The sequence below is a fragment of the Hyla sarda genome, chromosome 2 (genome assembly GCF_029499605.1).
Source record: "Hyla sarda isolate aHylSar1 chromosome 2, aHylSar1.hap1, whole genome shotgun sequence".
In the NCBI taxonomy this organism is placed as follows: domain Eukaryota; kingdom Metazoa; phylum Chordata; class Amphibia; order Anura; family Hylidae; genus Hyla; species Hyla sarda.
Window position 1 is genome coordinate 288,324,063 of NC_079190.1, and position 14,119 is coordinate 288,338,181.

General features: G+C 40.3%; 1 protein-coding gene across 4 annotated transcripts in view; it reads left to right on the forward strand.

The window, feature by feature from the left end:
- Positions 1 to 2,738, forward strand: part of WDTC1 (WD and tetratricopeptide repeats 1) — a 77,983-nt gene extending 75,245 nt beyond the window's left edge. For all 4 annotated transcript variants that reach the window (XM_056557390.1, XM_056557387.1, XM_056557389.1 and 1 more), the window contains exon 16: positions 1,686 to 2,738. In XM_056557390.1, coding sequence (XP_056413365.1) covers positions 1,686 to 1,895 — 210 coding nt within the window. In that variant the 3' untranslated portion in view covers positions 1,896 to 2,738. The remainder of the gene's footprint in view (positions 1 to 1,685) is intronic.
- The last annotated feature ends 11,381 nt before the right edge of the window (positions 2,739 to 14,119 follow it).

The window sequence follows — 14,119 nt, forward strand, 5'->3', positions numbered from 1 at the left end:
AAAAATTTTTCTTTTGAATATCCATTTTCCTTACAAGCAGAGAGCTTCAAAGTTAGAAAAATGCTAAATTTTCATTTTTTTCATCAAATTTGGGGATTTTTCACCATGAAAGGATGCAAGGTACCACAAAAATTTACCACTATGTTAAAGTACAATATGTCACGAAAAAACTATCTCAGAATCAGAATGATAAGTAAAAGCATCCCAGAGTTATTAATGTTTAAAGTGACAGTGGTCAGAATTGCAAAAAATGCTCTGATCCTTAAGGTGTAAAATGGCCTGGTCCTTAAGGGGTTAAAGGTGTCTATACAAAGTACAGTTGGTCCTGCATAGCCCAGTGTATGCCAACATATTGGCTTGTGCAAGGTACAGTGGGGCCTATTGACAAGTTTTTCATGTGGGCTGGGAGCCCAAATGACTTTCTAAAATGAGAAAACACATTATGGGTCTGGTCTGCACTTTGTAAATTTCTGCTATTTTTACTTCGAAAAGACCAATTGGACAGGATAAATCAACTTTCCCAGGTGTTCAATGGAAAGCTGACCTTTTTTCTTAGATTACCTGCTGATGCAGTATTGTGAGCCTGCCACTTTTTTATATTATTATTCAAATGGGTATCGTCATGAACTTTTTTTTTAATATGTTGTAGTACTGATGTTCTACAACATATTTCTAATATACTTTAATATTATTTTTTTTTTTGTAATTAAAATACTTTATTTTAATGTGGAAATCCGGCCACTAGGGGTCTCCCTCCTAGTGGCTGTCTGCAGCCTGTTGTGACGTCACAGATGAATTCGGACCGATCCCGGCCGGGCATCGGTCCGAATTCAGTCAGGCTGCGCTTGCTCCCTGCCTGTCAATCAGACAGACGGGGGCGAGCGTGAGCGCCTTGAACTATGAGGATGTGCGCAGACTCCCTGGCCTCGCACGCCGGCCCCGACTCTTTGGTGAGATAGAATTTAACCCTGCACTTTAGTCTTTGTTGGGCGAAGGGAGGGAGGGGGGGTGAGCGGGTTGTGCGGCAGCTGCGACCATCGCCGTAACACACATACTGTTTTCACCACAGGGTGCCTCCAGTAGTTTCTCCACTACAACTCTCAGCATGCCCTGACAGCCAATAGATGTCAGGGCAAGCTGGAAGTTGTAGTGGTGAAACAACTGGAGGTACACTGTATAGGTGAACTAAGGGCGGAAGTCGGCCCCTCCCCCCCAGCAGGCATCAGTGACGTTGCGCCTGCTGGGGAAGTCTGCCTGGTAAGTGAGCACACTACCAGGCAGACAAAAGGGCATTTTAATCTAGTAAAAAAAAAATTTGAAGGCAGGGAGGGGGTTAGGGATAGATGGACAATAGGCAGGGACAGAAAAAAAAGGATGGTGTAATGCAGACAGCTAAAGTTATGATCTCACAGGGTCTCAGTGCTGAGATCCCCTCTAATTTTTACATATAGAATTATAATAGAGCCCGTCTCTTGCAATCAAATTGGCCCAGGGCCGAGCCGGGGACTGAAGCGCATTTCTGGCTTCACTCGGCTATATCTTAATATTGGAGGGGGTCTCAGTACTTGAACCCTGTCCAGTTGAAACTTTTCATATGCCTGCTTGACATTCCAAAAATTTGTATAAATGATAACGCTTTAAATCGTTTTTTTTTTACCCTAAGAAACTTTCTGTTTTGTTTGCAGAGTGAAGGTTCAGACAAACGGGTAGTGCAAGACATGGAGAGTGCTTGTCAAGCTAACCAAAGAAGAATGAATGCTGATCCCCTGGAAGTAATGCTTCTGAACATGGGTTACAGAATCACAGGACTGAGTGAAGGAGGTCCAGCATCTGGCGGTGGAGGCTCAGATGATGAGGATTCTTCTGAAGGACAAGTTCAGTGCCGGCCCAGCTAACCTTGACAGGAGTGATATGTGTGGGATATGGGGTGTACACACCTTTTAGAAAGACAAGCTTGACCATATTTTAATGGCCACTCATCTTGCTTTGAAAAAATTATTTACAGACCAATGTACCTCATAATGACAATGGCAGAAAAGGTGGAAGTACAGAAACAGTCCTTACACATCAACACCACCACCGTATATAAGTTCTTGACTAACAACCAGGCTTTGACTCACCCCCAGGCAAATAAGTTGGATTCTGATCTCTGCACAAACCACCCTCTTATATTTTCATAGGAATAATTGAAGGACACTAAAAAGAGGTTTGGGCACTATTTTTCTGGATACCCAGCGCTTTATTTCAAGATTTACAAGTTGGACTAAACCTACATCATTTGAAGATTAACTATGAATGCCAGAGGCAGCTAAGAGAATTGCAGAAATTTCTATTAATTAAATTATCAAGTGGTGTTTGGAGTGTTTGCCAGGGGGATTAATTTTGGTTAAGGTTACCTGCAGTGGTGTGGTAGGCTTTTGTTTCTAGATATCACCATCTAGAAGCATGGTCTGTTGATATTATGCCTAGTTTTATCTAATGTGAAGATCTCTTTTGATGGTCTAGAATAATGTCTAGACCAAGCTAGTTGGCTTAATACTATAGGTTTGGAATAAGGCTGCTCTAAGTTTGCCCTCTCACAAGAGTTTCCTGCTGCCAGCACCATCTCTCCCTGACTTTTGATTTTTCTAATAGGGAAGCTGTATTTGACTTGTGAGTGACTCTGCTCAATTTGTATTTGATGTACATCTACAAATAAAAAAAAAGTTCTTTATTTCTGAGGAGAAGCAGTATGCATTCTGAATCATTTGGCTACTTGCATACTCAGATATATTCTATTCTTATGACTATAACTGGTTAAGTGTTGCATCAGGTAAACCTAAAAAGCTAATTACTACAGGGATATGGAAATTCTATTGCTCGATGCCCGAGACATGCAGTTCCAGGCGCCGAGCAGGTGAATTTTTCATTCATTTAGCCGTGCTTCAGGCAAGCAGGGACGGACTAACAAATCCCTTTGATTTTAATACAGTGGCGCTCAGGGTGTATGAAGTGGCTTCCTGACTCAACCCCACTCCATAACTGGTGGCCCCCAGCTGATTTCAGGACCTAGGGGTTGCCGCTGATAGCCGTCATTCGGCAATCACTGTGGCCGGCTATTAACCCCTTTAAAAAAAATTATGTGTGGGACAAAATGAAACAAAAACAAAAAACTTTGTAATTTTGGGGGGCTTCCGTTTCTACGCAGTGCAATTTTTGGTAAAAATGACACCTTATCTTTATTCTGAAGGTCTATACGTTTACAACAATACCCAAATTATATAGGTTTTATTTAGTTTTACTTCTTTTAAAAAATAACTTTTTGTACGGAAATTTAAAAAAATGTGTGATCTGTCATTTTTATTGGTACCGTTTTCAGTTTGATGTTATTTAAAAAAAAACATTTTTTAGGGTATACAAAGTGGCCAAAAATACGCAATTCTGGAGTCTGGTATTTTTGTTTACGCATATGCCATTGACTGCGTGGTTTTAATAACGTTATATTTTTATAGTTTGGACATTTACGCATGCGACTTTAACACATATTTTTATGTTTATTTTTTTTATTTTTTTTTTTTAACCCAACCCCTTGGACTCGGGGTTTTTCCGTTTTTTCCTTCTTACCTTTTAAAAATCATAACCCTTTCAATTTTGCACCTTAAATTCCATATTATGGCTTATTTTTTGCGCCACCAATTCGACTTTGCAGTGACATTAGTCATTTTACAAAACGGGGAAAAAAATTCATTGTGCGATAAAATTTAAGAAAAAATGGCATTTTGTAAATTTTGGGGGCTTCAGTTTCTACGCAGTGCATATTTCAGTAAAAATGGCACCTTATCTTTATTCTGTAGGTCCATACAGTTGAAAAGATATCCTACTTATATAGGTTTGATTTTGTGTTATCTCTAGAAAAAAAATCATAACTACATGCACGAAAATTTATATATTTAAAATTGTCATCTTCTGACTTATTTTATTTTTTCGCATATGGGGATGTATGAGCGCTCATTTTTTGCGCCGTGATCTGAAGTTTTTATTTGTACCATTTTTGTTTTGATTGGACTTTTTGATCGCTTTTTATAATTTTTTTTTAGTGCTATAAAAAGTGTTCAAAAATAAGTTATTTTGGACTTTTGAATTTTTTTGCATGTACGCCGTTAACCGTGCGGCTTAATTAACAATATATTTTTATAGTTCGGACATTTCCGCATTTTTTTTCTTTTTTTTTTTTTGAAAATGAGAAAAGGGGAGTGATTCTTACTTTTATTAAGGAAGGGGTTAATTCATCATTAGTAACTTTTTTTTTTGTTATGTTATAGCCGTCCTCTCAGCTGATTGGGACATCGCATTTCCCCGCGATGATCCCAATCGGCTCCGCTGAGCTGCCGGCAGTGTATTTTCGTCATTTTAGACGCCGCAATCAACTTTGATCTCGGAATCTAGGGGATTATCGCCGGACATCTTCCCGATCACCAGTGTCCGGCATTAGCTACGGGTCCTGGCTGCTAATAGCAGCTGGGACTGAACGGATATGAAGAGAGTTCAGCTCCTGAGCTCACTTCATAGACCTGCCGCACCGTATTTATACAGTGCAGGTCGTTAGGTTCCCCCGCAGTGCAATCACGGGGAGGCGATCCACTGTGGATGTAGCCGGAGAGCTTACCTCTCATCCCATGGCTGCCATGGATCTGTATTTGATTTAGCCTGCCTGGAGCAGACTAAACCTAATGAGCACAGATCCCACAGATCAAAGGAGTTCAATAGAACTGTTTTGATTTTGTATGAGGAATCTAATGATATATCATTTTATATCCCATACGGCCAATGACGTTAACAAAAGAAAATACCAAACCACAGAATTTAGTTTTTTTTTTATAGCATCATATCCCAGAAAAAGTTAAATGGGCACTGTCACCAACTTTATTTTTTGAAATGTTGTAGTACTTATGTACTACAACATATCTCTAATATATTTTCATTATTTTTTTTATTTGTTATCATGGTGAATTTTACGTTTAAAAACTGGCCACTAGGGGGCTCCCTCCTAGTGGCCAGCTGCAGCCTGGCGTGACGTCACCCCTGAATTCAGACCACTGCCAACCTAATTCATTTAGGCTGCGCTCGCTCCCTACCTGTCAATCAAAATCTCTGAGTTGCGCATACTCTTTTAATCCCCTCAACTTCTTATGATACTGAAATGACTCTGCTCTCCCAGCAATGGTGCATTCACACAGAAGAGAAATTATGCCGATTTCCACAGCAGTTTCTGCAGGTAATATTCTAGTCACAAATTTGCAGATTTTAATGTGGATTTGTTGTTCAATTGCTCTATGGAATTTATTTAGCTTCAATATCCTGACCAATTTATTTTCCCTTTGTAGCCCCCCAGACCCCCAAACTACCCCTTGTTATGTGACCATAGACTAGATGTTAGAATATTCTACCTCTGCTTCCTTCCTTGGTGCTGCTCAAATAACAGTGCACTAATCTACACCTCAAGGACATCACCAGATCCTTAATGGAGCTGAGGTATGATAAACATTTATCCATCAATTAACAATGGAACCGTGCTTCAATTACATGACAAAATGTATTAAAGTATTTTATCACAAGAATATAATCATAAAATTCTATCTAGACACAGGGCCCTTGCGAAAGAATATAGTACAGAAAAAAATAACAATTAAAATATATTAAATCTAAGCTACCACTACCTATATTAGATATTCTATTTATATAAAGAATGGCGTAGCAATTGCATAAGATTTGCCAAATGTTGCATAGTCCGGTATCCGTTACTCCGGCAAGATGTTCACTAGATGGATGGATGAACACTTTTCTTTATAAGATCTATAATAGATGTTAAACAGTCACTATAGCTTTGTGTATAGAGAATGACCAGCACTTTAATACTCGGTACTGTGTACCTCTCACCTGATGCCCTCCAGCCGAATGCACAGCGGCAATCAGAGTTCACCGTCCGATATTAATAGCAGGCTGTGCTTTGTTTTTAGGTTGCCCGGCACTGTCGCTCCTAGAGTCTCCCACAGCAATCGGTATGCGTCCAGAGCATAGGCAATCGCTCCATAGCCACAGACGCACACACAGCTCTGTCATTCTGTATGCCCGAACTTTCAGGCTTGGAATCTCCGTGTGTCAGCGGGTTGGTGTCTGACATCAGCGGAACAGCTACGGCAGGTGGATAGTAATAGAAGATGTTAGGCAAAAGAGAAGTAGGCGTCCAGCACTCAGCATGCGGTAAAAATGACTGCTTTATTCTTCATCAATAGGACACAAACACTGCGGCATGGACAATACTATTGTCCATGCCGCAGTGTTTGTGTCCTATTGATGAAGAATAAAGCAGTCGTTTTTACCGCATGCCGAGTGCTGGACGCCTACTTCTCTTTTGCCTATCCTATACGTGCTGGTCTACACGTGTCCGAGACACTGCGGTTTAGGTGGTTGAGCTGGACATGCTCTTACTTTTGTAATAGACTATGTTATACCATAGTTGCCAGTTCTTAACGTTCTGCTACATTCAAAGTGCAGTCGAAGGTATAATCCAAAGTGCCGGCTTTAAAGGTGGTCACGGAATATAGCGTGACCACCTTTAAAACCAGCACTTTGTTTTACACCTTCAATTGCACCTTGGATTGCAATTTGAATATAGCAGAATGTTGTTAAAGGGGTACTCCGCCCCTAAACATCTTATCCCCTATCCAAAGGATAGGAGATAAGATGTTTGATCGCGGGGGTCCTTCTGCTGGGAACCACCGCGATCTATCCTGCAGCACCCTGTGTCATCTGCTGCACAGAGTGAAGTTCGCTCCGTGCCTGATGACAGACGATACAGGGGGCAGAGTATAGTGACGTCACGGCCTCGCCCCCTCGTGATGTCACGGCCCGCCCCCTCAATGCCAGTCTACAGGAGGGGGCGTGGTGACATCACTCCCACTCCCATAGACATGTATTGAGGTGGGCAGGGCCGTGACGTCAAGATTCTCCGGCCCCTGTATCGCCCATCATCAGGCATGGAGCGGACTTCGCTCCATGCAGCAAATGACACAGGGTGCTGCCGGAGAGATCACAGGGGTTCCTAGCGGGCAGGACCCCCGCGATCAGACATCTTATCTCCTATCCTTTGGATAGGAGATAAGATGTATAGGCAGCGGAGTACCCCCTTTAAGAACTGGCAACTATGGCGTAACATCTTATATTACTATCCACCTGTCGTAGCTGTTCTGCTGACGTCAGACACCGACCCTCTGACACACAGAGACCCCGAGCCTGCAAGTTCGGGCATATAGAATCACAGAGCTGTGTGTGCGTCTGTGACTACGGAGCAATTGCCTATGCTCTGGACGCATACCAATTGCTGTGGAAGACTCTAGGAGCGACCGTGCCGGGCAACCTAAAATCAAAGCACAGTCTGCCATTAGTATCGGACGGTGAACTCTGATTGCCACTGTCCGTTCGGCTGGAGGGCATCAGGTGAGAGGTACACAGTACCGAGTATTAAAGTGCTGGTCATTCTCTATACACAAAGCTATAGTGACTGTTTAACATCTGTTATATATCTTATAAAGAAAAGTGTTCATCCATCCATCTAGTGAACATCTTGCTGGAGTAACGGATACCGCACTATGCAACATTTGGCAAATCTTATGCAATTGCTACGCCATTCTTTATATAAATAGAATATCTAATATAGGTAGTTGTAGCTCAGAGTTATTATATTTTTATTGTTATTGCTATTTTCTGTACTATATTCTTTCACAAGGGCCCTGTATCTGGATAGAATTGTATGATTATATTATTGTGATAAAACATTTTAATAAATGTTGTCATATAATTGAAGCACGGTTCCATTGTTCATTGATAGATATATCTGTTTATCATGCCCCAGCTCCATTAAGGATCTGGTGATGTCCTTGAGGTGTGGATTAGTGTGTTTTTTTTCTATATTTCAATTTAGCACCATAGGGTATTGGTGATATCCAATATCACCTCGGATTAGTTTGGTTGTGAGCTGCACCAATTTTAGACTTGTGTATTTTCAAATAACAGAGCATTTGGAAAGTTTTCAGACCCTTTCACTTCTTAAAAAAAAAAGGAAAAACTAAAATATTGCATTGACGCTAGTATTCAGACCCTTTACTCAAGACTTGAAACACCTTTGGCAGTGATTACAGCCTCTACTTTTCTTGTCTGAAGCCACAAGGTTTGCACATTTTCAGGGTTCTCTGGAGATGGTTTTCAATGAGAGCTCTGGCTGGGGCACTCAGAAGCATTCACAGAGTTGTCCTAAACCACTTGGATTTGCTTATGGACGGTCATCGTCTTGTTGAACAGTACATTTTCAGCCCAGTCTATGGTTCAGAACAATGCAATATAATAACACAATACATTCACCATCTTAAGTGCGCACTCCATTCCATGGACACTGGTACATGGAAAGGAGTTTACACTAAATACTGTGCACCTATTGTGTAATTATATTGTTATGACTACTATAGCAGTGAATGAATAACGCATGCGAATACTGTCCAGTAATACTACATTTTGGGTGTATTTAAAAATCTTAGTTTGACGCAATGCACTAGTAATAGCCTATTACCAAGTATACTGACAATAGTCTCGTTGTACTTATACTGTCAGTGCTCCAGGTGTCATCCAAGTATGACAGTATTCATATTGCAAGTATTCATATTGCAAGTGATTCAGGTTTTAGCTATTTTCATATGTACATAGTCGTAAAATATTCTGCGGATCTGTTACGTGTGATCCTTCCCTTAATCCTGCCTTTGCTGTAAAGCAACACTCTGCTCCAACTGCTGGTGTAATGATGTGGGGAGCCATCACATATGGCAGTTGGTTACAGCTAGTAGTGATAAGAGTGACACAGAGGAATTGGAGAGGAATTGACTCAAGTAATTCCGCTCACTTATTCCACTCCAATTCATTCAGCAGTGCCTGTCGGTATTATTGATCTGATCTACGGTGGGACCTACCAAATAATGTCAGTATTATCTGATCTCGGTAGGACCTACCAAATTTGTCAGTCTGATTGATCACACACTATGGTGACCCATGTGCGGACCTCCTTAAATTTGTGGGAGGAGATTATGCACGGTGAGACCACTATTCATATGTAAATCATCCCTGTGGGCAACTCCCTGAATATAGGATTAGTTCCCCCCGCAGGATAACCCCCATATGAATGTTGTGTCTATCCCGGTATGGCAGGCGGTCATTACGTCATTGTGACATCATGACCTGCAGTCACCAGTAATTTCATAAATGTGATCTTATGAACTGCTTAAATATCTATATTGCAATTGATATCTCTGGGCCTGACTATTTACCCAGAATATTTAAAAGCTCCTTGATTTACGCTATGGCGGTATGTTTTGCAATATCATGGAATAACACACAGGTATTAACTTGGTTATGAGTAATAAACAACATGGCCCTTATTTACTAAGAGTGGGTGTAGGTTTCTTTGTGGGTTTTAATTCCCTACAATTTATTTTCCACAGTATTTACTAAGGTTTCCCTACATTTTCCACTTTCCCTACACTTTGTATTTTTTTTTTACACATGCTCTGATCTGTAGGGTTTTCCTCAGCTCAAATCCACAACATTCTATGTGGAAACCTTAGTAAATATAGTTTTTTTTGTGAAAATATTGGGAACACGCCTCTTTTCGGAGGCCATGCCCCTTTTCCCGATGACCACGCCCTTTTTGGGTATTCTTAGCAAAATGGAGAGTTAGTCGGGTTTTTCATTTCATTTCTGGTGCAAATTCTGGCGCAATGCGACAAAAAATTGCGGGTTTGCAATAGTAAATGAGGGCCCATGAGTATATAAAGACAAAGGTTATACACACACATATATATATATCTTAAATCAATATGACACATATAGAATATTATTTAATATATAAACGCAATGACTACATATATGTAATATAAGAAATATATAGAACATATATAAAAGCACACTAAGCTTATGCAGATAGTAGCTATATAGAGGCTACAGAATTACAGTAGCTACAAGTAACTGTGTGGTACACACATCAGTCACCCCATGGTCAGCAAATCAAATCTATGACATCACTCCCCGAGAGAATATTAACAAGATGAATACAGAACAGGCATCCCCCCCCCCCCCTCCTACTCTTTAGATATAGGAAATACAAGTGACACAGTTGTTAACACTATTGGGGGATATAAGTGACACAAACGTTAACATGAGCCCATCTGCCTAACCACACACAAAGGAACAACAATTTAGATACAGCATAATAAATATATATAACTGCACTAAACTTGACAGGAGCTCCTATAAGGAACTCCGTGGATATATTTTTATTTATGACAAATAAGGTAGCAAAGGATCGGCAACTGTGCTAAATGTGCACTAATGTTAATGCATTGATATGCATAGGCCATGCCCCCTTTCTCTGCAGATGAAAGTTGGATGATCTATATACTAAACATACTACAATCTCTAAATGGAGATTCAATATGTCTATTTGCTATCTCAATTGCCATAATGACATCCACGTCTTAACTCTGATTCTTACCATGTAAGAGGTTAACTTGTTTTTACCAGTTGCATTTAACAAAGTAGCTATTGTATATAGGAACAAAGAAAAGAGGAAAAGACATAATACGTAACTATAATGTTACCGGGTATATTTCCAGGACACACAGCAGCACCTGGGATGGTCTCTCAGGGCCTTCATCTTGGCATGCACCCCCCCTTGGGGCAGGCGGAGATGGCTTGCTACCTCATGACATCTTCTGGTGTCCTCTCTTCCCATCAACCGCCCCTACTTCCTGTCACCAGGTGCTTTTATGATCGCTTGCTGTCAGCCAAGTAGACCCTGATGTACGGACTCCTTAACCAATGGGTATAAATGGCCTTCCCAGGACAGAGGAAGACCCCCCCCCCCCATGAGAGCACTGTGAAAATTCCCCTGCAGATGGTGCTATGCAGCACCCATCTACATGAACATTACCAGTGACCACACAGATAAAATCAGACGTGTGATCTCCACCAGTATGTCAACAATAGTCATATATTTTGGCTTTGTTTGACGATAGCGGCCACCTGGTCTCATTTACCGTGAGATTTGGCTGTAACCTTTAGATTGTTTTGGAACTTTCTCATTATCGGCCTTTTGTTATTATAGAATTGGTAACATGCGGGAATTGGCGTCAGCAGATTTCAAGCAACTCCATCTAATGTATTTTAAAGCTGATCTTTGAATGAAGCAGTTTACACTTCACGTGAAGATGGCTTGTCGGAGGCATAATGGAGCCTTACATGTTGGACTTAGCCCAATATGTTCGACATGCCATACCCCCTTGATTTGAATTGAATTCCGCTCCTCAGTTCACACTTAGGAATTTCTCTGATGCGGAATTCCGTTCCGCATGAAGAATGAACATATTCTTTCTTCATGTGGAATCTGCGTCTAACTCCCATAGACCGCAATTTAAAAATAAATTCTGCCAAACGCCTTATCGCGCAGAATTTGCATGAGAAAAAAAAAGGGAAATTCTAATTGGTGGTTTTAGTCCAGCAAAAAAAAAAAATTCCGTGCGGAAAATCCATGCGGAATTCCGCATAAATTCCACGCAAATTTCGCACAAATTTCGAGCAAAAAAAGCATAGCAGAAATTCTGCAGCGGTATTTTTGAGTGAGAATTCCTCTCCAATTCCCCAGTGTGAACATACCAGCTCATTGACAGGACATTCTGCAGCTACATTTGTTACTTCTCATGGCAGGGTTTCCAACTGGCATTTTTCAGCAGGATACTGCTCATCTGCACACAGCAAGGGTTTCCTAGAAATGGCTTCACCAGATAGCAACACTTCTTGGTCTGCCAGGTCGCTAGCATCACTGCTGATTAAGCATTAATGTGAGACAGCTACAGAAACCTACCAGTGTGCAAGATCTACAGACCCAGCTACATTATCTGTGGGCAAATATGCCCCAGGATGGCATGTGGAGCCTGTATGCCTTCATGCCCAATGTTATCTCATCTTGTATCCAGGCTTAAAGTGGCCCAACAGGGTACAAGAGCCCTCATTCAGTTGTATTGTTTTTTCCACTAAACAAATCCTTTTACTCTAATACTAGAATCACTTACATGTGTCATCATTACCTTCACACATACAAAGTTTCATTCTATTCCAACAGCTCCTTCTTGGCACATTATTTTCATTGTCAGTAAGTGTATATATGTGGCATCCAATGTGAACAGTAACATTTTCTAATTTGAAATTTTCATTTCCTGGATGTCCAGAGATAGCACTCAATGGGTTAATGTTCTTGATCCCTTCCTACAATCCTACAACAGAAGACCTGTTACTAGCAATACTAATAATTAACACTAATTAATTGGTCAATCAGGTACCACATACATAGGGAGACAGAGGGAAAAAATTGTGTATATTTAACAGCTACACAGAAAATGGCAAGAAACAAAAATTTCAGGTAAGAAAAATTTACAAACAAAAGTAAAGGATGATCCCGTAAGGTAGATGAACGACCCCAGCGTTATTGTGGAAAGTTTAAAAGCAATGTACAGCAATGTGCATGGTGGGCAAATCCATCCGGACGCGTTTTGAACAGACACCCGTTCAATGTCATTATTTCATGTGTAACTGATCCATTCATTAAAATCAAAGTACATGTTACCCGCCTGTATAGTGTGAATGTGACACTTGCGATACCTGAGCGTATTTACACGGAACTACTCATGAGCAGAAACAACAAAGAACACACCTGTCATATCCACACCATAAACATGTTTCACAATAATGAAATTGAAAACTATGGATTTTATATATATCAAACTCATAATGATAGAAACCGTATGTATTCCAACAATGCCTGATGCACGATTTAAAATGCAGTGGCAATTCTTTCCGTATATTTAATCCTGATGGTACAGATGTATCTAGTGTGAACTGCCAGAACGCCTCCCTGTTAAGGGGTACTCCGGTGGAAAACCTTTTTTTTTAACCTTTTTAATCCGGTTTTTCTGTTTTTGACTTTCGTTTTTTCCTCCTTACCTTTTAAAAATCATAACCCTTTCAATTTTGCACCTAAAATTCCATATTATGGCTTTTGTTTTCCGCCACCAATTCTACTTTGCAGAGACATTAGTCATTTTACCAAAAAACCCACGGTGCAATGGAATTTTTTTTTTATTGTGCGACAAAGTTGAAGAAAAAATGCCATTTTGTAACTTTTTGTGGCTTCCTTTTCTACGTTTTTGTAGAAATGACACCTTCTCTTTATTCTATAGGTCCATACAATTAAAATGATGCCCTACTTATATAGGTTTGATTTTGTCGCACTACTGGAAAAAATTAGAACTACATGCACGAGAATGAATACGTTTAAAATGGTCATTTTCTGACCCCTATAACTTTTTTATTTTTCCGCGTACGGGTATGACGGTATGAGGGATCAATTTTTGCGCCGTGATGTGAAGTTTTTAGCTGCACCATTTTTGTATTAATTGGACTTTTTGATCGCTTTTTATGCATTTTTTCATGATATTAAGTGACCAAAAATACGCAATTTTGGAATTTTTTTGCACATACACTATTGACCGTGCTGTTTAATTAACAATATATTTTTATAGTTTGGACATTTCCGCACGCAGCGATACCCCATATGTTTATTTTTATTTACAGTTTTTTTTTAATGGGAAAACTTTTATTAGGGAAGGGGTTAAATGATCTTTAACTTTTTTTTCACACTTTTTTTTTTTGCACTGTTATAGCACCCTCTAGGGGCTATAACACTGCACATACTGATCTTCTACACAGATCACTGCCATGCATTAACATGGCAATGATCAGTATTATCGGCGGTCGATTGCTCAAGCCTGGATTTCGGGCTTGAAGCAATCAATCGCCGATCAGAAGCATCGGAGTCAGGTAACTCCTCGTGTTCTAGCTGATCGGGACATCGCAATTTCACCACGATGGTCCTGATCAGCTTGACTTGAGTGTATTTTTGCTATTTTAGATGCGGTGATCAACTTTGAACGCCGTGTCTAAAGGGTTAATAGCGCGGCACAACGATTGGTGCTGCACGCTATTT